At 45.3% G+C, this 22,378-nt stretch overlaps 1 protein-coding gene across 1 annotated transcript in view; it reads left to right on the forward strand.

Moving 5' to 3' along the window:
- The window catches only part of MTMR12 (myotubularin related protein 12), a 35,003-nt gene extending 24,693 nt beyond the window's left edge, over window positions 1-10,310 (forward strand). The window contains exons 12-15 of the mRNA XM_056848105.1: window positions 2,065-2,237; window positions 4,590-4,757; window positions 6,971-7,132; window positions 9,738-10,310. Of these exons, the coding sequence (XP_056704083.1) occupies window positions 2,065-2,237; window positions 4,590-4,757; window positions 6,971-7,132; window positions 9,738-10,310 (1,076 nt within the window). The remainder of the gene's footprint in view (window positions 1-2,064; window positions 2,238-4,589; window positions 4,758-6,970; window positions 7,133-9,737) is intronic.
- Window positions 10,311-22,378: the final 12,068 nt, after the last annotated feature.

A 22,378-nucleotide genomic window follows, 5' to 3' on the forward strand; every position in this document is an offset into this window, starting at 1 on the left:
TAAGACTACTCGGGCTGGTTTTGTAATGTTTCAAACTAGTTTCACCCTTTGGTAATCAGCAACTGTTCTAAGAATTCACCATGGCGCTCCTTGCTTGTTGCCTTGTGTACAGAGTTGCGTTCCTGTTTCACTGTGTTACTATAGTGTGCCAGGTTGCTCGCCTTGTACTTGAAGTTCTGTTGCTGTTGGTGATGCTTGTGTGGTACACAACCTCCCTGTGTGTTCCTTGCTTATTGTGAAATATTACCTCTCTGCATGCCGTACTGGTGTGTTTGCTTGGCTTACTTAGCAATAGAAACACTGACATTGATTTTGCAGGTGAATGATTTATAGAGTCTTTCCTAATTTTATAGCAAATCGCAGTAAACCAATTGTCTGACAAATCTGTTGTGACCTGAACAAACTCACGTACGCCCTTCCATCATCCCTCGGCTCGTGGTGCTGACATCGCAGAGCAAAAAGTCCTCATTCGCATTTTCTTATCCCACCCTTTGCCCAAGGAGTTATCAGATGCCTGCATGGTTCTCTTTTCCCGTTTTATCTTAGCAAAAACTCAGCACGTACATTACGCCTAGCTAGAAGGGCTGCCCCATGGTCACCCAATGCATGTTTCATGGCGAGCAGGTGATTAACGCTGGGGGTCGGGCACCCAACGCTGGGTGGGATGAAAAAATATAAATAATGGAAACATATAATTTATGAGAAACGCTATGTCAAGATTAAAATTATTTTAAAAACGTTAAAACCGCACAATGGCATTTCCTAAGGTTGATATCTGTCACCACATGCCAGACGTGTTTTGGCCTATATGGCCTTTCTCCGTGGTCTATTTGAAACCCATATAAAACATGCCCACATATTACAAATATATTTACATATATAGGCAATATAAAACAGACCAGGCATGTAATAGGTTGTATATATTACCCATTACACCAACATCTGGTAAGATTGTTTTAAGTTTTTATGCTGGGCTGTATATGTCTCCCATATAAGCTGTGTGCAAGTATCAACCTAGTCAGACAATGTTATATATTTCCATTATTTATATTTTTTTTCATCCCACCCAACCTTGGATACCCAACTTCTGTTTTCTAGGTTGAGTTCTATTCCCTTCTTTTTTACTTCTAACCCTGGGGGTCTCCATACCTAGTCTAACACTTCAGTGGTTGTGTCTCAATTTACAATTCGGTGTTGGAGGAGAGTGTTATGGATACCATGGACAGCCAAAAAAATAAACCAGTGGATTCTAGATCAAATCAATCCTAAACTGACCCTAGAAGCTAAAATGACTGAACTGAGGCTATCGTACTTTGGCCACATTATGAGAAGACAAGAGTCACTGGGAAAGACCATCATGCTAGGAAAAGTTGAGGGCAGCAGCAAAAGAGGAAGACCCAACAGGAGATGGATTGACTCCATAAAGGAAGCCACAGCCCTCAATTTGTGAGATCTGAGCAAGGCTGTTAAAGATAGGATGTTTTGGAGGACACTGATTCATAGGGTTGCCAATTCGGTGCTCCATTCAAATTCATCAGCATTCCTTAGGAATGCAATTTAAGGAGCTCAGTTCAGGTGGGGCAGTAGTGAATGGTGGTTTGAAGCCTTCCTCATTTGCAGTACCAGTTCTGCACCTGGTTGGGAGTAAAGGCCTGTGACCCTGAGGACTTCAGCACATTCCCATTATGGAGGTTTGTGCTTGCCATCTGAAAGCAACCATGGTGCACTGAACCAAAATACTATTTTTAAGGTAGCATCTTAATGTTTTGGCTACCCTTTGATCAATGCCCATTCTTTGAAAGTACTTTAATATAAAATGAAGAGTTGTGGGCGGTCAGCAGTCTTGAAGACAATGTAATCAAATAGCCAATCCTTCATTTCTGTGTCAGCATCAAGGTGAATGAGTAGCTTGTGTTTGAAGGAGTTGTGTTTGAAGGAATGTTAACATGCATTGAAACTTATCACTTTGTGTAATGACTGTTCCACATTAAGTGTCCATAAAACTTCCTAACCTCTCTAAGGAATGCTCTGATTTGACACTTGATGCTCTTTAATTCTCTGCAGAAGAGAATGCTTCAGACTTGTGCTGTGTGATCTCCAGCCTGGTTCAAATTATGATGGATTCATACTGCAGAACAAAGCTGGGATTTCAGAGCCTCATTCAGAAAGAGTGGATAATGGGAGGACATGCTTTTTTGAATCGATGTAACCATCTGCGGCAGACTGAAAGAGAAGAGGTATAACTATCCCATAGAACTTCTGTTGTTGTTGTTTTTGCCGTCAAGTCACAGCTGACTTACGGCAGCGACCCCGTAGGGTTTTCAAGGCAAGAGACGATTGGAAGTGGTTTCCCATTGCCCGCCTCCACATCACGCCCCTGGTATTCCTTGGAGGTCTCCCATCCAAATACTAGTGAGGGTCAGGGCTGAGTGTGTGTGACTGGCCCCAGGTCACCCAGCAAGCTTCCATGGTGCGAGTGGGGGTTTGAACCTGGGTTTCCCAGGTCTTAGTCTGACACCTTAACCACTACACCACGCTAGTTCTCCTTGTCATTGGTAGAGATGTAAAATTTCCAGAAATTTTGAAGCCATGGAAAAAATGAGAAAATTTGAGGGAAATTTAAATATATGCAATACTTAGTGACCAACCAAATCAAAACTAATTTTACTGCTTTAACAACATAAAGCCCTGACCTGGATAGCCCCATACTAGCCTGATCTTGTCAGATCTCAGAAGCTAAGCAGGGTCGGCCCGGGCTAGTTATTTGGATGGGAGACCTCCAAGGAGTTACCAGGGTTGTGATGTGGAGGCAGGCAATGGCAAATCACCTCTGGTGCCATGGAGCCCATGGGCACCATGCTGGGTGACCTCAGGTTATAGAGCTAAGCTGACAATGAAACTCAGTTTACCTCTGAGGCTTTGCTGCAGTTTCTGCCCCCCCCTCCTTCTGATCCTTCTCCCTTGAGGTGAGGCAATAAGCTACTTTTTACCCCAGCCTGTGGGTAATTGTTTCACAGTGCATTTAGGGACAGGCGAAAAGGTCAACCACAAGTCGGGTCAAAAGAAGAACAGCAGGCGTGCAACTGTTGAGAAGTAGTGAAAGCCCTGCCTGCTCCCCTCATGAAGATGAGGTACCTTTCTAGGTGAAGAAATGCATCTCAGATTTAAGAGGTGACTATGTCTACAGCATGCCCCTGTTGTCTTTAAAAGCATTTCACTCATTCAAAGAGAGAAAATATTTCATAGGAGCTTGTTTCAATACTCCCCAAACTGGCTGCATGGTAGTACCAGCATTGCAGCGAACAGGAGAAGGAGTTAGGAGTTGCCCTGATCTTTCATCGCGCTACGTCTTTGCAGTGTGCCTCTGCGGGGAGTGCAGCTCAGTACTGCCTGCCCACAGAGAGAGAAGTGCCAAATCCCCTTTGTAAGCAAAAGCAGAACTGCTGTGCAGTTTTGAATTGGTAGCTTGGAACTTTGCGGGGAGGAACATTAACAACTTGAGATATGCCGGTGATACTACATTACTGGTAGAAAATAGCGAAAACTTGAAACTACTACTGCTGAAAGTTAAAAGAGAAAGTGCCAAAGCAGGACTACAGCTGAACATCAAGAATACAAAAGTAATGACTACAGGAGAATTACTCACCTTTAAGGTTGACAATGAGGAGATTGAAATTGTTCAAGACTTTTTATTCCTTGGCTCCATCATCAACCAAAAGGGAGACTGCAGCCAAGAAATCAGAAGGAGATTGAGACTGGGAAGGGCCCCCACGAAGAAGCTAGAAAAAATTCTTAAGTGTAAGGATGTGTCACTGGCCACCAAGATCAAGTTAATTCATGCCATCGTATTCCCTATTACTATGTATGGGTGTGAAAGCTGGACAATGAAGAAAGTAGATTCCTTTGAAATGTGGTGTTGGAGGAGAGTGTTATAGATACCATGGACAGCCAAAAAAATCAGTGGATTCTAGATCAAATCAATCCTAAACTGACCCTAGAAGCTAAAATGACTGAACTGAGGCTATTGTACTTTGGCCACATTATGAGAAGGCAAGAGTCACTGGGAAAGACCATCATGCTAGGAAAAGTTGAGGGCAGCAGCAAAAGAGGAAGACCCAACAGGAGATGGATTGACTCCATAAAGGAAGCCACAGCCCTCAATTTGCGAGACCTGAGCAAGGCTGTTAAAGTTAGGATGTTTTGGAGGACACTGATTCATAGGGTTGCCATGAGTCAGAAGTGACTGCACAGCACTTAAAACACACACATACACACAGCTTAGAACTTGTGGCATTGATCCTGAAGGCTTTTGATGGTGCTCTTGCTCTTAGACTCTTTACTACCAGCTACCGAATGAGCAGTGGACACTAATTCATGGCTGTAGCTGGTACCTTTCACTCATATCGAGAAGTTACATTAGTGAATCGAAGCCTTCATAAACGGGTTTAAAAAATATATAGCAGTTGAACAAAGTGAGTAAATCATCTTAGTCGATGAATCCTTTAAGGGGGACCAGTTAATAATTGCCATCAGATTTTAAATGCTTCTGGATGTGAACACTGTTGCTGAAGTGACTTTTTATCTTTCAGGTGCCAGTTTTCTTGCTCTTCTTGGATTGCATCTGGCAGCTGGTTCAGCAGTATCCACCCGCATTTGAGTTCACAGAAACTTACTTAACTGTCTTGTCAGATTGCTTGTACATACCTATATTTAGCACGTTCTTCTTCAATTGTCAACATCAACACGATACCGCTGTGGTAAGATGGAACGTTTTGGGCTGTAGGGCACTGCAGAAGCTTCTTGGGTGCTGTCAAATGGGTCATAAAATTAATGCCAGTTCAGCATAAGTGCCAATAAAAAGCTTACCTCTGACACACGTACAAGAAGTTAACGTGCAGGTTTGCTTGCTTTCATACTTCCTCATGGCCAGAATTGACGAAATTGTGCAGGACAGACTCCGCGTCCCCGTCTGCGATCTTATACTTCATCAGGCATGGCCTGTGTACTTTGTCTGCCCTTGAGGCCATAAAAACACAGGAGTTCACTTCAGTATCTTGTTAGTTTCCTTTATAGAATGTTCAGTGTCAAATCCTGTGCTTATGCAGAATTGTGTATTGTGCATAAAGGTAAAGGTAGTCCCCTGAGCAAGCACTGACTCATTCCTGACAGGGATCTAAGCCAGAAGGTGGCAGAACCAGAACAGAAGACAAAACACACTTATTATTGAAGACGCGTTCAGAACTGACCAAAGGAAATAAGTTAACCAGCAATATAAAAAGGTAAAGGTCCCCTGTGCAAGCACCGGGTCATTCCTGACCCATGGGGTGACGTCACATCCCGACGTTTCCTAGGCAGACTTTAGTTTTATGGAGTGGTTTGCCAGCGCCTTCCTCAGTCATCTTCCCTTTACCCCAGCAAGCTGGGTACTTATTTCACCGACCTCGGAAGGATGGAAGGCTGAGTCAACCTTGAGCCGGCTACCAGAAACCGGCTTCCGTTGGGATCGAACTCAGGTCGTCAGCAGAGCTTTTGACTGCAGTACTGTAGCTTACCACTCTGCGCCACGGGGCTCCATCATATTTCACTGTAGTTGGCAGTGAACTGCCTTCTTTTGCCCTGAGCTTTCTAGGGAGTATGCAGCGGTGGCTACTGTCGCCCCAAAGCTTTCAAGAGCCAACTGGCCATTCTTGCGAAGGTCTGAGTGGTTGTCCTTCAGGTTGTGCCTGTACAGCATGGGCTACTTGTTGGGATGCAAAGGCCCTTTTTTGGCCCTTTGGGAAACTAGCTCTTGGCAATTTGCGAGGACTAACTTTAGCTGCTGTATTACAGTAGTTATATTCTGCCTTGTCTGACCCAAGACAGACTCCCAGGGTGGGTTTGAACAAGAAGTCCTCAAGAAAGTTTCAGAGGTGGTATGAATATTGAAGTAAACTCTATGGAAATGCTACACTGCACTTATTACCATCTAGTAAGCTTCCAGAGAAACACTGGGTGTTTCTGTATTCTCATTTTCCTAACTTGTAAGTTCCTGTTGGGGGGGGGAGGGGTCAGTTCTGCACATGCTTTGATCCCTCAAGCGATCAATTTGATATCTCACAGGCAGGCAGATTTAAACTGCAGGTTTTTAGGTTTTTATGCTTGACATAAACCTGGGTGATATCGAATTGACACTAGAGGGAGCAAAACACATGCAGAACAGGAAGCCCCCCCAAGCAACAGGAATTTACAAATGATGAAAATAAGAACGCAGGAAAGTCCATCGCATTGTTGATAAAAAAGGGTGTGATATTCTTTGCCTTTGGGGGGGGGTCAGTTCTCCAAGTGTTTTGCTCCCTCTAGTGATCAATTTGATATCTCACAGGCAGACAGATTTAAACTGCAGGTTTTTACGCTTGACATAAACCTGGAGAGCCAGCGTGGTGTAGAGGTTAAGAGTGGTGGTTTGGAGCGGTGGACTCTGATCTGGAGAACCGGGTTTGATTCCCCACTCCTCCACATGAGTGGCAGACACTAATCAGGTGAACCGGGTTTGTTTCCCCACTCTTCCACATGAAGCCAGCTGGGTGACCTTGGGCTAGTCATACTCTGTCAGCCCCACCTACCTCACAGGGTGTCTGTTGTGGGGAAGGGAAGGTGATTGTAAGCTGTTTTGATTCTGCCTTAAGTGGTAGAGAAAGTCGGCATATAAAAACCAACTCTTCTTTAGCTTAACGGTTGATCTTTAACATCTGCTTTCTGTATTGTAGTAAGGGAGACCTTGGCCAATTTCTCTCTCCCAGTCCAATCTTCCTCACAGGGCAGTGTATGCTGTCCTAAGGTACTTGGAGGAAGAACAGGATAAAAATGTGGTTCTAGAGGACTTTCTGGATAACCTTAATCTTCTTGGATGCAAACAATAGTCACTGTAAAGAGCTAGTGTGGAATTCTGAATTTCTGGTCTGTCTAACTCTGAACTATTTCTCCCCAACAGACTGGCGGAAGCTGTGATGCAGAAAGCAGCCCTCTTAGCTTCATTTCTGTTTGGGATTGGTCTGTGCAGTTTGAATGTAAAGCAATAGCTTTGCTGAATAACCCCCTTTATGCAGAAAAGCCAAAATTAGATAAAATTCAGAGGAAAACCACAAAATTCAAGGTAAAGGTGTTCACTTCTTTTCCTCTAAGCTACTATTCTTAGGTGTGGATCATTGAGGAATCGCATTTGCCTTTTTAGCCACCGCATCACACTGCTGACTCGTGTTCAGTGTATGGTCTACTGAGACCCCTAGATCTCAAGTGCCATCATACTGTCCAGTTAAATATGCGTTTAAGTGTAGCTGAAGTATTCAGTGTGCCAAGATCAAAAGCATGATTAAAATTAACAATGTTTCTGCATCTACATTTAAAGAACAAATCCAGCCTGATGTATTCCTGTGATTCCTTAACAGGAGCATGGTATAGCAGAACTGACCCCATTGTATACCTCTTAGGCCTCACTCAGGCAAGTTAGACCAAACACTGAACATGAGTCAGTGTGATGTGGTAGCTAAAAAGGCAAATGGGATCTGTTGCCCCAGAAGGTCGGACCAGAACCAACGGGTTGAAATTAAATCAAGAGTTTCAGTCTAGATGTTAGGAAGAATTTTCTAGCGGTTCCTCAGTGGAACAGACTTCCTTGGGAGGCGGTAAGCTCTTCCCTGGAGGTTTTCAAGCAGAGGCTAGATGGCCATCTGTCAGCAATGCTGATTCTGTGACTTTAGGCAGATGATGAGAGAGGGAGGGCATCTTGGCCGCCATCTGGGCACGGAGTAGGGGGTCACTGGGTGTGTGTGGGGGAGGTAGTTGTGAATTTCCTGCATTGTGCCAGGGATTGTAGTAGATGACCCTGGTGGTCCCTTCCAACTCTGTGATTCTAGGTAATATGTAGTGCTGGACTAGGTCCTCCATTCACTTACAAGGTGTCCTTTGGCTAGTGACACACTATCAGCTGATACTTCTTCACAGAAGAAGATAAAACTGAGAGGAGAGAAAGCCATAGATTCTATATTGAGTTATTAAAAAGTGTGGAACAGAACCAAACAACAGTACAGTGAAACTGAGTGCATTCCACATCACTTGCACAGGATGGATATTCCGTCTGAATGCTTGCCACCATAAGTTTTGTTAGATGCGGCTATTTAATTTGCTATGCAAAACAGATATTAGAACATAAGAACATAAGGAAGGCCGTGCTGGATCAGACCAGGGCCCATCAAGTCCAGTAGTCCATTCACACAGTGGCCAACTAGGTGCCTCTAGGAAGCCCCCAAACAAGACCACTGCAGCAGCACCGTCCTGCCTGTGTTCCACAGCACCAAATATAATAGCCATGCTCCACTGATCCTGGAGAGAATAGGTATGCATCATGGTTAGTAGCCATGAATAGCCCTCTCCTCCATGAACATGTCTACTCCCCTCTTAAAGCCAACCAAGTTGTGAAATTGATTTCAGGTTGTGAAAATGAATGCTGGGTTAATCTCTTGGAACAAGTAAGTAACAAGCACCATAAATGCATTTGAATACATATGCATGCAAACAATTTCCATATAAACTGGCACATCTAGTAGGTTGTGCCGTTAATTGGTAGAACATGATATTAAAAACAACTTGCTACCATTATAAATTTTTTACCAGTTGATGGTGGAAATGTGCTTTCTACAAGACATAGATAACTGTTAACCTGACTTACCAATACTCCAACAAAAGTTCCCTTTGCAGCATAGCAGGTAGATGCAGAATTGCCTGAATAGTATGCATTTTACATTGGCATTTAATGCTTTAGCGGATTACACAGACAATTACTAGCTTGAGTCTGGAAGGTTACTTGAAATGGCAAGCGAGTTATCTGATTTGGGGGCAGGAATCTTGGCTTCCTGACAGTTGCTACTGTTGGTTAAAGAATTCATTCTAATGCAAATTGACCTGATAAAAAGTATTAACAATAGTATACTACACTACCCTTACTAATGTGACCCTGATGCCATATCTTGTTCATCTGGAAAATCCTGATTATAGGAGGGTCTTTAATTTGTTACGCTGCAATGCTCTCCCTTCAGCTATAATGGAAGGTAGATACAAGAAGATCCCCTATGGTGAACGTGTATGCCCTTGTTCTGATGGGAGCATAGAGCCCCTTGAACATGTCATTTATGATTGCAAAATTTATAATAAAATAAAATAAGAGAAGACATTTCCCTTGTAATAGCTGACCACTCAGGGAGCACTAGAGCGACTCGCCTTTCTAACTTGCTCTCAGTTAAAGACACCGAGCTAACTTTTAAAATGGCCAAATTTGGATGGCGAAGTATGAAGGCTAGACGAGCATGGGTCAAACCCAACAAATGAGTTTTAACTGTGTTCTAGTTACACTTATGTTTTTAATAGTTCCCCTACGAATGTTTGATTATATATTTATTGATGTATTGATGTATATAGCTACTATTTTTAGTATGTAAAAGTTTTTATTGTTGGTCTGGGACCGTATTAAACATTTCGATTTTGGAGAGTAGATAAAGTAGTGAATTCTAGTGCACACATAAGGTGACTAGTCTTCCACTTTAAAATTACTGGGGTAAGCAACTTATAGCTGTTTATTGTCTTGGTGAAGTCTTCTGGTATGTTTCCACTGTTTGGGCCTCTCTTGGGTAAGACAGATGTTCTATAATTGGGTGACATCTATTTCAGCTTGCCTTAAACCATATCCCTCTTTCTTTTGTTTTAAGCATCAACGGCAACTCTCTCTGCCACTGACGCCAAGCAAACCACCTCCCAAGAGAGGGTTTTTTAAGGAAGAAACCGACCAATTAATTAAAAACATTCTGGGCAAACGGATCAGCAGGCTGATCACTTCTTCCGATGAGCTTCAGAGTACCTCTAGGGAGTTCTATGACAACTGGCACTCTAAGCCTGTCGATTTCCATGGGATCCTGCTGCCCCGCCTGGAGGGGCCGGGAATCAGAGTGTGGGCGCAGAGGTATTTACGCTGGATCCCCGAAGCCCAGCTCCCTGGTGGCGGCACCATTGCCGCCGCGACGACCATCTTGGACACCATGGAAGACGTGCAGGGCTTGCAGAAGAAAGTGGACGAAAGTCACAGCCAGGTTGCATCTTCAGAGGTGGAGACTCCTCCCTTAATGAGGAATGAAGATCGTCGCCGGTCATCCTTATTCCCATTTGCTCTGCTTCAAAGGCACTCCCTCAAGCCGGTCTTACCTACCAGTACTTGGAAGGACTTGGGAAGCGAGGAAGACTTGGCCAGCAGAGACGATGACTTTGTTGAAATAGGCGACGTTTGACATGAACCTCCGTCGTTGTTTTTTTAACGGCCCAAATAAAAGTGCTGACGCTTTTTGGTCTTCCCAGCCTGTAAAAAGATTGGCTTCTAGTGGCAGGCTTTCCCTTCAGGCTAAAGCTGCCTTGTGAATTTTTAGCACTGGGATGTTTTCTTTTAGAAACCCCAATATAATTCCCGATCAGTTTAAATATAATGTAGTTAAATCAAGACTCCTTGCAGTTAAGAAAGGGTGGTGCATAGGATAGGAAGGTAAATTTTAGTTGCTCTGTAACTGTAGAAAGGATTGTCAGACTTTTGTAAGACCCTCTGTTTAGAAGCGTAAAGGGCCAGTAAAACCCACAAGCGTTGGAACCTGGGTTAGAATTAGTCTTCTGGGTTCATTTTAAATTGCATAGAGGTCTGATAATACTGTTTGCATATCTTTAGTTTCCTTTAAAAAAAAAATTTTTGCTACTTATTTCGAAGTCATTACATTTTTAATATAAGCTGCCAAACCGCTAGCCTTTTTCTTTCATTGACTCAAGCATCCTACTACTTCTGGTAGGCTTCTCATCCTGTAAGGATTGGAGCTCATGGAACGATACCTCAGTGAGGCGTTCTAATAATTTAGTACTCAGGAACTTAAGATTACAGTCTCTTCTGTCCCTCACAAGTCTGTCTTTACACTTCCTTCATGTGTATTATCCTGCTGCCTTTATAAGAAATGTACTCCTGGTCACTTGCTGCCAATCACAAGAAGGCAGAAAACGAAGATGCCAGAATATTGATTCCAAACTGCATAGGGCTCTCTCTGGTTCTTCCTTAGTAATGCCTTCAAGTTTCCTTGTAGCTTGCACTGAGTCTTCTGAGTTGTCCTGTTAGGGGCAGCTGAAGAGGTATGCTGAGCATGAAACTGAATTAACTACCTAGTACTACTGTTATTGTAAGCGTGGCATTATAGCCACCAACGAATGTAAGAAGTTTGTGTGTTGGAATTAGGCTGCTGGATTCTACAACCATACCTCAGTCTTAGAAAAGCCATATGAGAGATGCCTGTTGAATCTCTTTGGGCTTCGCCATGTGCTAAGGAGATATAATTGTACTCGACAACTTTTTCTATTTCTATGAGAAATTAGGTGGGTGGTCTGAATGTAATTAGATCCAGAGATAGCTCATCTGACTTGTACCGCCTTTTTCTTTCTGGAAGGCTACACTAGCATGTGACAAGCTATTGTTCCCCACAACTAGGGGCAAGACTTTAGATTTGCGCTGTGTTATACCCCTATATGCAGCAAGCTGATATTTTGCTTTTATTTGAATTTGTTCAAATAAAAAACATACACTCCTGGCATGAGATGGGTTTCTGACAGAGTTAGGTAAGTTGGTGTTTCTGAATGCCAAACAGGAACCTCTCGCATCCACGATGCCTTATGAATCAGTACTGTGGGCTTCCTGAGCATTCAGTATCTTTGAAATGTTCTGCCTGTTTGTATATTGGCTGCCTTAAAGCTAGAATTGCACAGTTTCCTTGGAAAGGGTCTTCAATATTTTGCAATAATAGCTGCTCTGTGGCTAATATAGGCCGTGTGTCTCCACTGATTATGATTAATTTATAAACACTAACATTGGAGACCGTAATTTTCTTAAATAAGATTTTTGACAGCCAAACAGTTGTAATATATTGATAATGGGAACGTATTTATCAAAGCTGTCATATCTTGGGTTTATAGGAATCTTTCAAATGGCTATGTATATATGGAGGAATTTTTATAATGATTTGTAGAATCACTTCACTTTAACGGGAAAGGGCGTACAATTGATAAAATGTCCAAAACACAGCACGATAGTTGAAAATAGACTTAACTCACTAAAGTGGTTCCCCCAGTGGTATGTGTTCTTTCCTCCAGTGTTTACACTGAATGCAAACTTGTAGCTTTAACTGTACTTTTTAAAGAAAACTCTAATGACTCTAGGTTGTTTAGGCAAATTAATTTGTTTAATAAAATGTGATTTTTACTGTTTCACATAGTTGTCCTTGTGTGAATCAGTTTAAACTGGGTCTTCCTGTTGTGTCCAGTGAAAACGAATGGGTTTTCCTTTCCTTTTTCCTTTTCCTTTTATCCCTTAGAAGCTCCTTGATCAATTGATCTTGAGCAGCATATATCTAGTGTTGGAGGGATATAAGGACTGAAACAAATCTTGCCACTGACAATGTAGCCTTGGGGTCCCTATCACTTAGTAAAAAAGGCAATATGTCAGTCACAGAGGCATTGGATTTGTATATTAAAAGGGGGGAAATATAGTGTGATCGAAGGTCCTCATCAAAGCGGCATTCCAAAAGGGCATGGGCTAATGAGTCAATAGAGCCAGAAGAGCAAGGGCAGATCCTGTCTGAGTATGGTATATTCAGAATTCTGCCCTGCATTACCATAGAAGGGTTAGCATTCAATCTAGCCAAGCAAAAAGCTCTACAGAGACGAGGAGTTGTCAGATAATATGTATAGGCAGGCAGACCACGTGGAGGGGGTATTCCGAAGAACTGGGATGAACAGACACGACGAGCACGAAAAGTAGTGCTGTTATAATCGAGCTCTTTAATGCGCTTTTTAATTTTAATGGGTTTTCCAGTCGCTTACCCCTGTCTTCATATCTTCTCCTTCTATTTCAGGGGTCAGTAATTTATTAATGAGCCAAATTACATCAACAATTCAGAGCAGACATCAACAAAGAGCCAGTATAAAGAGCCTCTTTGCATGACTGGAAACACCCAGCTTACTTATGAAATGTTGATCAACAATGCATAGCTTCTGCAGCCCAAACACAGATATCCTCTATTGGGAAGTGGCATACCCTGAGATCTCAGAAGAGTTGGTTTTTATATGCCAACTTTCTCTACCATTTAAGGGAGAATCAAACCGGCTTACAATCACCTTCCCCTCCCACAGCAGACACCCTGTGAGGTAGGTGGGGTTGAGAGAGTGTTACTAGCCCAAGGTCACCCAGCTGGCTTCGTGTGTAGGAGTGGGGAAACAAATCCAGTTCACCCGATTAGGTTCTCCAGATCAGAGTCCACCGCTCTTAACCACTGGAGAGCCAGCGTGGAAAGACTGAAAATAGGACTCTTTAGAATAGTGATACTCGGGCTCGGGAGTCACCTGTGGCTCTTCTCAGCACTGTTCCCCAATATTACATTTGTCCTATGTTTCAGAAAAGGGTCTTGCCCGCTCGCCTGGTGGGGCTTGTAGCTGGTAGTTGGATCCTACCTTGAAACAACTGCTGCCAGAGGAATGGGTTGGCTGCAAGCTTCCCTGAGGTGCAGGCCTCATGCCAGGGGATGGAAGCAGATATAGCTCTTTTAGTTGAAGGTTTTTTTGCAAATGTGGCTCTCTGCAAGTGAATACAACTGCTTTGGAAGAAAGATAGCTGAGGGAGGCATGATAGAGGTTTCTAAAATTATGCATGGGGTGGGGAAAGGTGGATAGAGAGTTTTTCCCTCTTTTCCTGTAATAGAAGAAGAGTTGGTTTTTATATGCTGACTTTCTCTACCACTTAAGGGAGACTCAAACTGGCTTACAATCCCCTTCCCTTCCCCACAACAGACACCCTGTGAGGTAGGTGGGGCTGAGAGAGCTCTAACAGAGCTGTGACTAGCCCAAGGTCACCCAGCTGGCTTTGTGTGTAGGAGTGGGGAAACATCCAGTTCACCAGATTAGCCTCCGCTGGTCATGTAGAGGAGCGGGGAATCAAACCCGGTCTCCAGATCAGACTCCACCACTCCAAATCACCTCTTAACCACTACACCACGCTGGCTCATGGAATGTGGGGGCACCTGATGACAGTGATGGACAAGAGGTACAGGAATTAGTTATGCTTCTGGTTTCTGCAATTTCTTGTCTGAAATGGTGCTTTTATGATGAGACCAAAGGCAGGGGGAGGGAGTTTTCATTGAGAGTTTTGCTGCCTGCTGATAGTAGAACTTGCATTTTTCATTGGCCACCACGTGTTTTCTTTGCTTGGCACAGCATCCATGCCATCGGCATGTGCTTGGATCCACACCACCGTTTTCCTCCCAGGCTCAATGCCACATCCTGGTTGTTACCTTGTAGGTGTACTGGGAGACACAAGGAAAAGATGAGCTTTTGCTGTACCTGAGAACTGTATGCTTTGGGAGTGGAAGAATTATAAGATCACCTGCTATTGTTGAAAAGTAACAAAGGTTGCTTTCTTTTTCTGAAGAGGCTTGAAAAGTAAAATAATTTCTTTTCTAGCCCTGAAAGGAGATGAGTGATTTTTTATAATACATGTGGAGATAGTAACGTGAGCAGGATTACTGCAGCTGCCCAATGAGAAAATCTGGGCACGGGGATGGGTCTTACAGCGTTTTTGGTTGTGAAAGCAGGAGAAAGGGCCCCTTTCCCCCCCACCGAGGAGCTATGCTGAGTTATGGGACCCACATGGACCAAAGTCTGTGTGGTAGTGAATGTATCCTCCCCAGCTCCATGTAATGTATTGTGTAGACTGCCTCTATACACAATTGCAGGGTCCTTCCCAGCAGGAAAAGTGGGTGTGTGCAAATATGCATGCTTCATTCTGTTGTAGGTGAATGTGGGGGCATTTATGTGGCATCATACAAATGTCTGAACAAGGGCAGGGCCCTGATGACAGCTCTTTCTTGAGGCGTCAGAAATATCGTCAGTTTTTGATTGGCTGAAAACCTGACACATACATCTTCAAGAGGAGACTCTCAGTTTTCCCCAACTTTTTCCTTTTAGTTTTGAAAATTTGCACAAGTTAATTTGGGTCAGCTGTGACTTTAAAGGGAGATAATAGCCTCCACCAGACAGGCATGTCACAAACTTCTCTAATGCACATTAAGTTAGAAATACGGAACACTCAAGGCTTTTCCGCTTGGCATTGACACAAATCAAAGACAAGCAAGCAGTTTAATGACAGATGGAAATGGCAGTGCAAATGCTATACCTAGCATAATGGCTAACGATATGTATATTTTTCCAAGCCCTGAACTGAATGGCCTGGGTTAGCCCGATTTCATCCGATTTCAGAAGCTAAGCAGGGTTGGCCCTGGTTAGTACTTGGATGGGAGACCACCAAGGAAGTCCAGGTTTGCTATGCAGAGGCCATCAATGGCAAACCACCTCTGAACGCCTCTTGTCTTGAAAACCCTACAGGTTGCAATAAGATGGCTGCGACTTGATGGCACTTTCCACCACCACATTTACCCAGCAATATATCGCACTCAGTTCATAGTGGGGCTTATTCCCACATAAACATGCATGTATTAGTATTGCAGCCTGTTCGCTATAATGTAGGTGGGTCAAATCTTGCTTCAGCCTGGAGCATGCTGGCTGAACTTGAGCTACTATTTTCTCAGCACTCATTCGTATGGGAATAATAATGCTAACCTACCTTATAGGTAGGGTTGCCAGGTTCTCCTTCGGTGCTGGCGGAAGGTTTTTTGGGTGGAGCCTGAGGAGGGTGGGGTTTGGGGAGGGGCTTCAATGCCACAGAGTCCAATTGCCAAGGTGGCCATTTTCTCCAGGTAAACTGATCTCTATCAGCTGGAGATCAGGTGTAATAGCAGATCTCCAGGTAGTACCTGGAGGTTGGTAACCCTGCTTATAGGCTTGTTGGAAAGATGACTGAATGTCTGCAAAATGATATGAACACTTCAAATGTGTTGTGCCAGGTAGTATTAACTATTTCATTGCCATATTACTTTCAACAATGAAGTAGAAATACACCGTAGTGAAATATATTATTGATATAATCTTGCCTGAGCAGATGGAACAAAAGCATCTTGATGGAAATGTGCTTCAACTGCTCAAAACTGGCTTCCTAGTATGGACATTTTCTAATTAGACCAAAAGCATGCTGGTGTGATGGCCAGACTTGTAAATGATAGCTTTACAGAAGCATTTTGTATGCTCTATCAAGAATTTTTAATTAGCAATTACTTATGCTTTTTAATGGGAATATGCAGTAAGGACATTGCTGACTTTGGAGCTAAATGGAAACCCTGACTCAATATATCTGTGCCCTCATTATTGATTAATAATTAACAGGTTTCCAGTCTATGAGCTAAATCTCATTCCACCCATTATGTAGAGGCAAACACTTTGCTGTGCATTGAACAATGAGCTGCAGCCAATCATGGCTCCCTGATTAATGTATGTGTATAAATTACAGCTTAAAAAACTATAAGAAGAAGAGTTGGTTTTTATATGCCGACTTTCTCTACCACTTAAGAGAGAATCAAATCGGCTTACAATCACCTTCTCTTCCCCTCCCCATAACAGACCACCTTTCAGGTAGGTGGGGCTGAGAGAGCTGTGACTAGCCCAAGGCCACCCAGCTGGCTTCATGTGTACGACTGGGGAAACCAACCCCGTTCACCAGATTAGTGCCCGCCGGTCCTGTGGAGGAGTGAGGAATTAAACCCGGTTCTCCAAATTACAGCCCACGGGTCCACACCACTGCTCTTGACTACTACACCACGCTGGCTCTCCAGGTGACGGGTGAAGCATCCATAACAGTCTTTTGCGTTACAGGGGCAGTGTCAAGTCCTGTCCCTATGGCCTGTAGCAAAGCCATCGAGCCTTCCCATTTGAATTTTCTGAATCATGAATGAGGATATTTTCCCTGGCACCTGCGTGGAGTTCCATTTCCTCACTCATCGTTAAACGTCAAGCCTCCAGGCGTTGAAGGGGTGAGGGCACAGAGGAGCCCTTGTGTTCTAGTCAAACAAGAGCGCTCTTCCATTGCTCTTTGTTCAAACGAAACACTGCGTTTCGACAGACACACACAGGGCCTCACGATGAAATATGTCACAGTATGTGAACGTTCTGTAAGCTGCCTATGGCGCACAGTGTCTTTGTGACAGCACACAGAGCCGATTGTCCAACTGCTGTCTGAAAGCCAGCTGCTATTTATTTTAAATCTTTTCTATGCCATCTTTCTTCACAGCCAGACTCTTCTGGGAAGTCTAGCAAAGTTTGTCTACCTTGTCACCTTCCCTGCCCAAAGGACACGTAACGTTGCAAAGGTCCGTTGAGATCTGGAATGGAAGCAGTGGCCAACCAGGTGCCTCTAGGAAGCCCACAAACAACTGCAGCAGCATTGTCCTGCCTCTGTTCCAAAGCACCTAATAAAATAGGCATGCTTCTCTGATCCTCGAGAGAACAGGTAGGCATCATAACTAGTATCCATTTTTACTTGTAGCCATGAATAGCCCTCTCCTCCATGAACATAAGAAAAGCCCTGCTGGATCAGACCAAGGCCCATCAAGTCCAGCAGTCTGTTCACACAGTGGCCAACCAGGGGCCTCCAGGAAGCCCACAAACAAGACGACTGCAGCAGCATTGTCCTGCCTGTGTCCCACAGCAGCACCTAATATAATAAGCACGCTCTTCTGATCCTGGAGAGAATAGGTATGCATCATGACTAGTATCCATTTTTACCAGTAGTCATGAACATCCCTCTCCTCCATGAACATGTCCACTCCCCTCTTAAAGCCATCCAAGTTGGCAGCCATCACCACATCCTGGGGCAGGGAGTTCCACAATTGAACTATGCGTTGTGTGAAGAAATACTTCCTTTTATCTGTTTTGATAAAGCCACCGGGTGCCAAATGACAGAAGTGGAGCATTTCTCCCATTTATAAGATCTCCAGAACGGGGGGGCGGGGGAGAGACTTTTTGTTGGCAGCCAGGTATGTAACTGGAACTTGTGTAAGAGAAACTGCCTCTATTGGTATTTTATTATTTATAAAACCTATATCTGGGTAGGGAGGTAAACCTGATCTGATGTAAATATTGTGACATTTTATATGCACATAAACAGACTGGACATACTGTGCAACTGCATAAGTTACTAGTGTAAAAGTTAACAATAAACATGTTTAAATTGCTCCGTCACTCAGCCCGGTCTGTTTCTCCAGGTCTCTTCCACGATCCAAGTTGCGCTTTCTTCTCGACCTCTAACCCCAATGGACCAGAGCCATGTCATTGAGAAACACACCCCTCCTATTATGGTGGAGATTGGTGGCGAAACGACAGTCATCAGCCTCCAAGCCCGCTTCAATATTCTGAAATGTCTGTGCTGGCTTGCAGTCTCCTCGGAAGAAAGTCGCTCCCAGGGCTGCTGTGCAGCTAGAGCTCCCCCCACAGGAAGGAAGGGTGCATTTGTGTAAACAAATCCCTCCACTGCACACAGCTGTATAAAATATATTTATCCAGAGACCCATTCATACACACACACACACACACACACACACACACACACACACACACACACACACGGTGTAGATAAATCAAGAGGCCAGTGGCACCTTGAACACGAGCCAAGTTTATTCCTCAGTCAGGGCTCGCTTTCTCAAGAGTCCTCGCTTGACTTTATTGCGGGAATAAATTTGACCAGCTTTCAAAGTTTCTGTGGGAATAAAGACCCCTAAACAGGTCTAAGTCCCATTTTATTCAATGAGGCTTCCTTCTGGGAAAGCCCATAGGCTTGCGCTGTCGATCGCATTAGTCTTTGCAAAAGCAAAGAAAACGAAAGAATATTGCCCAACAAGCGGCCACCTGGACCTTCCTTTTCTGTCTTTATCATCAGCTGGTATTTTGTGTTGAAAAGAGCAAGAGTCCAGTTGCACCTTAAAGACTAACAAAATTTCTGGCAGGGTATTTTGTGTGAAAGAAGAAGGAAGAGAGGAAGACCCAACAAAAGATGGATAGATTCTATTAAGGAAGCCATGGCCCTCATTTTGCAAGACCCGAGCAAGGCTGTTCAGGATAGGACGTTTTGGAGGACTTTCATTCATAGGGTCACCATGAGTCGGAAGTGACTTGACAGCACTTAACACACACATATTTTAGGCACGTTCATACATGCCAAATAAATGCACTTTCATTCCACTTTCAACGCACTTTGCAGCTGGAGTTTACTGTGTGAAATGTCAAAATCCACTTGCAAACGGTAAAGGGCACTGAAAGTGTATTATTTGGCATGTGTGAAAGTGCCCACATTTGTGTGCATTTCTTTTAATTATTACGAGTGGGGAGTGCGGGGGCTCCCGTTGGTCCTCTCTTCCAGTGAGGGGCCGTGGCTCAGAGGCAGAGCATCTGCTTGGCATGCAGAAGGCCCCAGGTTCAATCCCTGGCATCTCCAGTTAAAGGGACCAGGCGAGTAGGGGATGTGAAAGACCTCCGCCTGAGACCCTGGAGAGCCGCTGCCGGTCTGAGCAGACAATATTGACTCTGATGGACCAAGGGTCTGATTCAGCGTAAGGCAGCTTCATGTGTCCATGTGGGGAGGGACCGTGGCTCAGCGGTAGAGTATCTGCCTGGCATGCAGAAGGTCCCAGGTTCAATCCCCGGCATCTCCAGTTAAAGGGACAAGGCAAGTAGGTGATGTGAAAGACCTCCGCCAGAGACCCTGGAGAGCTGCTGCTGTTCTCAGCAGACAATACTGACTTTGATGGACCAAGGGTCTGATTCAGCATAAGGCAGCTTCATGTGACAAGAGGGATCAGGCCATATTAAAGGCTATGTTATTAGCCAGCAAAGCAGTAATAGCTCTGGGTTGGAAGGATAAAAGTAAATGGACTATAGAAATCTGGCACAACTATCTGTTTGAATTTATACAGTCGGATATCGTCGAGATGATGCGCCGGAAGACTTCATGGGAAGACAAGAGCAGGGAAATCACGAGTAGATGGAAGACCTACTTAGAGTGGATATCAATGGAAGGAAGAAAAGACATTCGGTGGAAGATCCAGGCTTTGTGCCCGTGGCTGAGGTTAAGAGACTAAAGATTATAAGGAGAAGGAGTGGGGCTAGGGAGGGGGATGGGAGGGATGGAAGGGAATGAGAAAAGTATGTTATACAAACAATGTATGTAGAATAAGAAATATATATTGAAACTTGTATAAAAAGAAACAACAAATAAAGAGGGAGCTTTGACTCTCGAAAGCTTAATAATAATAATAATAATAATAATAATAATAATAATAATAATAATAATAATAGGCAGCTTCATGTGTTCATGTGGGGAGGGTCTGTGGCTCAGTGGTAGAGCCTCTGCTTGGCACACAGAAGGTAACCCAGGTTCAATCCCCGGCATCTCCAGTTAAAGGGACCAGGCAGGTAGGTGATGTGAAAGACCTCAGCCAGGAGACCCTGGAGAGCCGCTGCCAGTCAGAGTGACACTAGGGACTTTGATGGACCAAGGGTCTGATTCAGTATAAGGTGAATTCATGTGTATTCTCTTAGGGGAGGAACTTTGGCTCAGTGGTAGAGCCTCTGCTTGCCATGCAGAAGGTCCCAGGTTCAACCCCCGGCATCTCCAGTTAAAGGGACCAGGCAGGTAGGTGATGTGAAAGACCCCTGCCTGAGACCCTGGAGAGCCGCTGCCGGTCTGAGTAGACAATACTGACTTGGATGGACCAAGGGTCTGATTCAGTATAAGGCAGCTTCATGTGTTCATGTGTTCAAGTGCAGTGGACTAGTGGCTTCTGCAACTGGCAACTAGAACAAAGCTTCTCAGGGCTAAATGACACATATTTATGGTGGGGGGGGGGCTGTGGCTCAGCGGTAGAGCCTCTGCTTAGCATGCAGAAGGTCCCAGGTTCAATCCCCAGCATCTCCAGTTAAAGGGACCAGGCGAGTAGGTGATGGGAAAGACCTCTGCCTGAGACCCTGGAGAGCCACTGCCGGTCTGAGTAGACAATACTGACTTGGACGGGCCAAGGGTCTGGTTCAGTATAAGGCAGCTTCATGTGTTCAAGGCCGTTCATGTTGATGGGTTTAGACTGGAGTAACTCTCTTTAGGAATGCACTGGCAGTCTTCCCATTGAGGGATGGCCCTCTGGCTCTTTCCTGAGGGTTGGTGGTGTCAGATCACTGCATATCTTGCAGATGTCCCCTTCTTGAGTAGTTTGAGCTACTCAGCTCAAACCCAACCCCTTTCTGACTATATATTACTCTTCCTACACACTTGACACTGACACTGTCCTTCAGTGTGACTCCTCTGAAGATGCCTGCCACAGCTGCGGGCGAAATACCAAGACCACGGTCACCCAGCCAGGATAGCCTACAAGAACCAATGTCCCCTTCTTTATCAGGGAGAGTTCATGTAGGGGAGGGGCCGTGGCTCAGTGGCAGAGCCTCTGCCTGGCATGCAGAAGGCCCCGGGTTCAATCCCCGGCATCCCCAGTTAAAGGGACCAGGCAGGTAGGTGATGTGAAAGACCTCAGCCTGAGACCCTGGAGAGCCACTGCCGGTCTGAGTAGACAATACTGACTTGGATGGACCAAGGGGCTGATTCAGTATAAGGCAGCTTCATGTGTTCAAGTGCAGTGGACTAGTGGCTTCTGCAACTGGCAACTAGAACAAAGCTTCTCAGGGCTAAATGACACATATTTATGGGGGGGGGGGCTGTGGCTCAGCGGTAGAGCCTCTGCTTGGCATGCAGAAGGCCCCGGGTTCAATCCCCGGCATCTCCACTTAAAGGGCTAGGCGAGTAGGTGATGGGAAAGACCTCTGCCTGAGACCCTGGAGAGCCGCTGCCGGCCTGAGCAGACAAGACAGACTTGGATGGACCAAGGAGGGTCGGGTTCAGTATAAGGCCGCTCCGTGGGTTCCTGTCAGAAAGAAGGCCGCGGCCCGCCCCTCCCCCGCGTGTGGCCCTCAGGGGCGTCCCCCCCCCCCGCGACCCTCTCCCTGAGACGTGTCGGCGGAGGCCCTCCCTTCCTGAGGGGAGGGGGGAGCTCCCACTTCTCCTCGCCGCCGATCCCCCACCCCCCGGGCGTCGGGGCCGCCCTCCCGCCGCCGCCGCCGCCACCTCCTCCTCCGCGGCCGTTTGGCGTCAGCCGAGCGCCGCCATATTGGAGGAGAAGGCGCCGCCGCCGCCGGGCCGGCCCCACCTCCGTGCCCCCTTCCTTCCCGGAGCGGCCTGGGCGGCCGGGCCTGGTCGGAGGAGGAGGAGGAGGAGGAGGAGGCAGGCGGCTGAGGGAGCAGAGCCGGGCCGCTGGCGTGCCCCCTAGCCCCCCGTCTCCCCGTCCCCCCCGCCGCCGCC

The sequence above is a fragment of the Euleptes europaea genome, chromosome 4, assembly GCF_029931775.1.
Source record: "Euleptes europaea isolate rEulEur1 chromosome 4, rEulEur1.hap1, whole genome shotgun sequence".
In the NCBI taxonomy this organism is placed as follows: Eukaryota; Metazoa; Chordata; class Lepidosauria; order Squamata; family Sphaerodactylidae; genus Euleptes; species Euleptes europaea.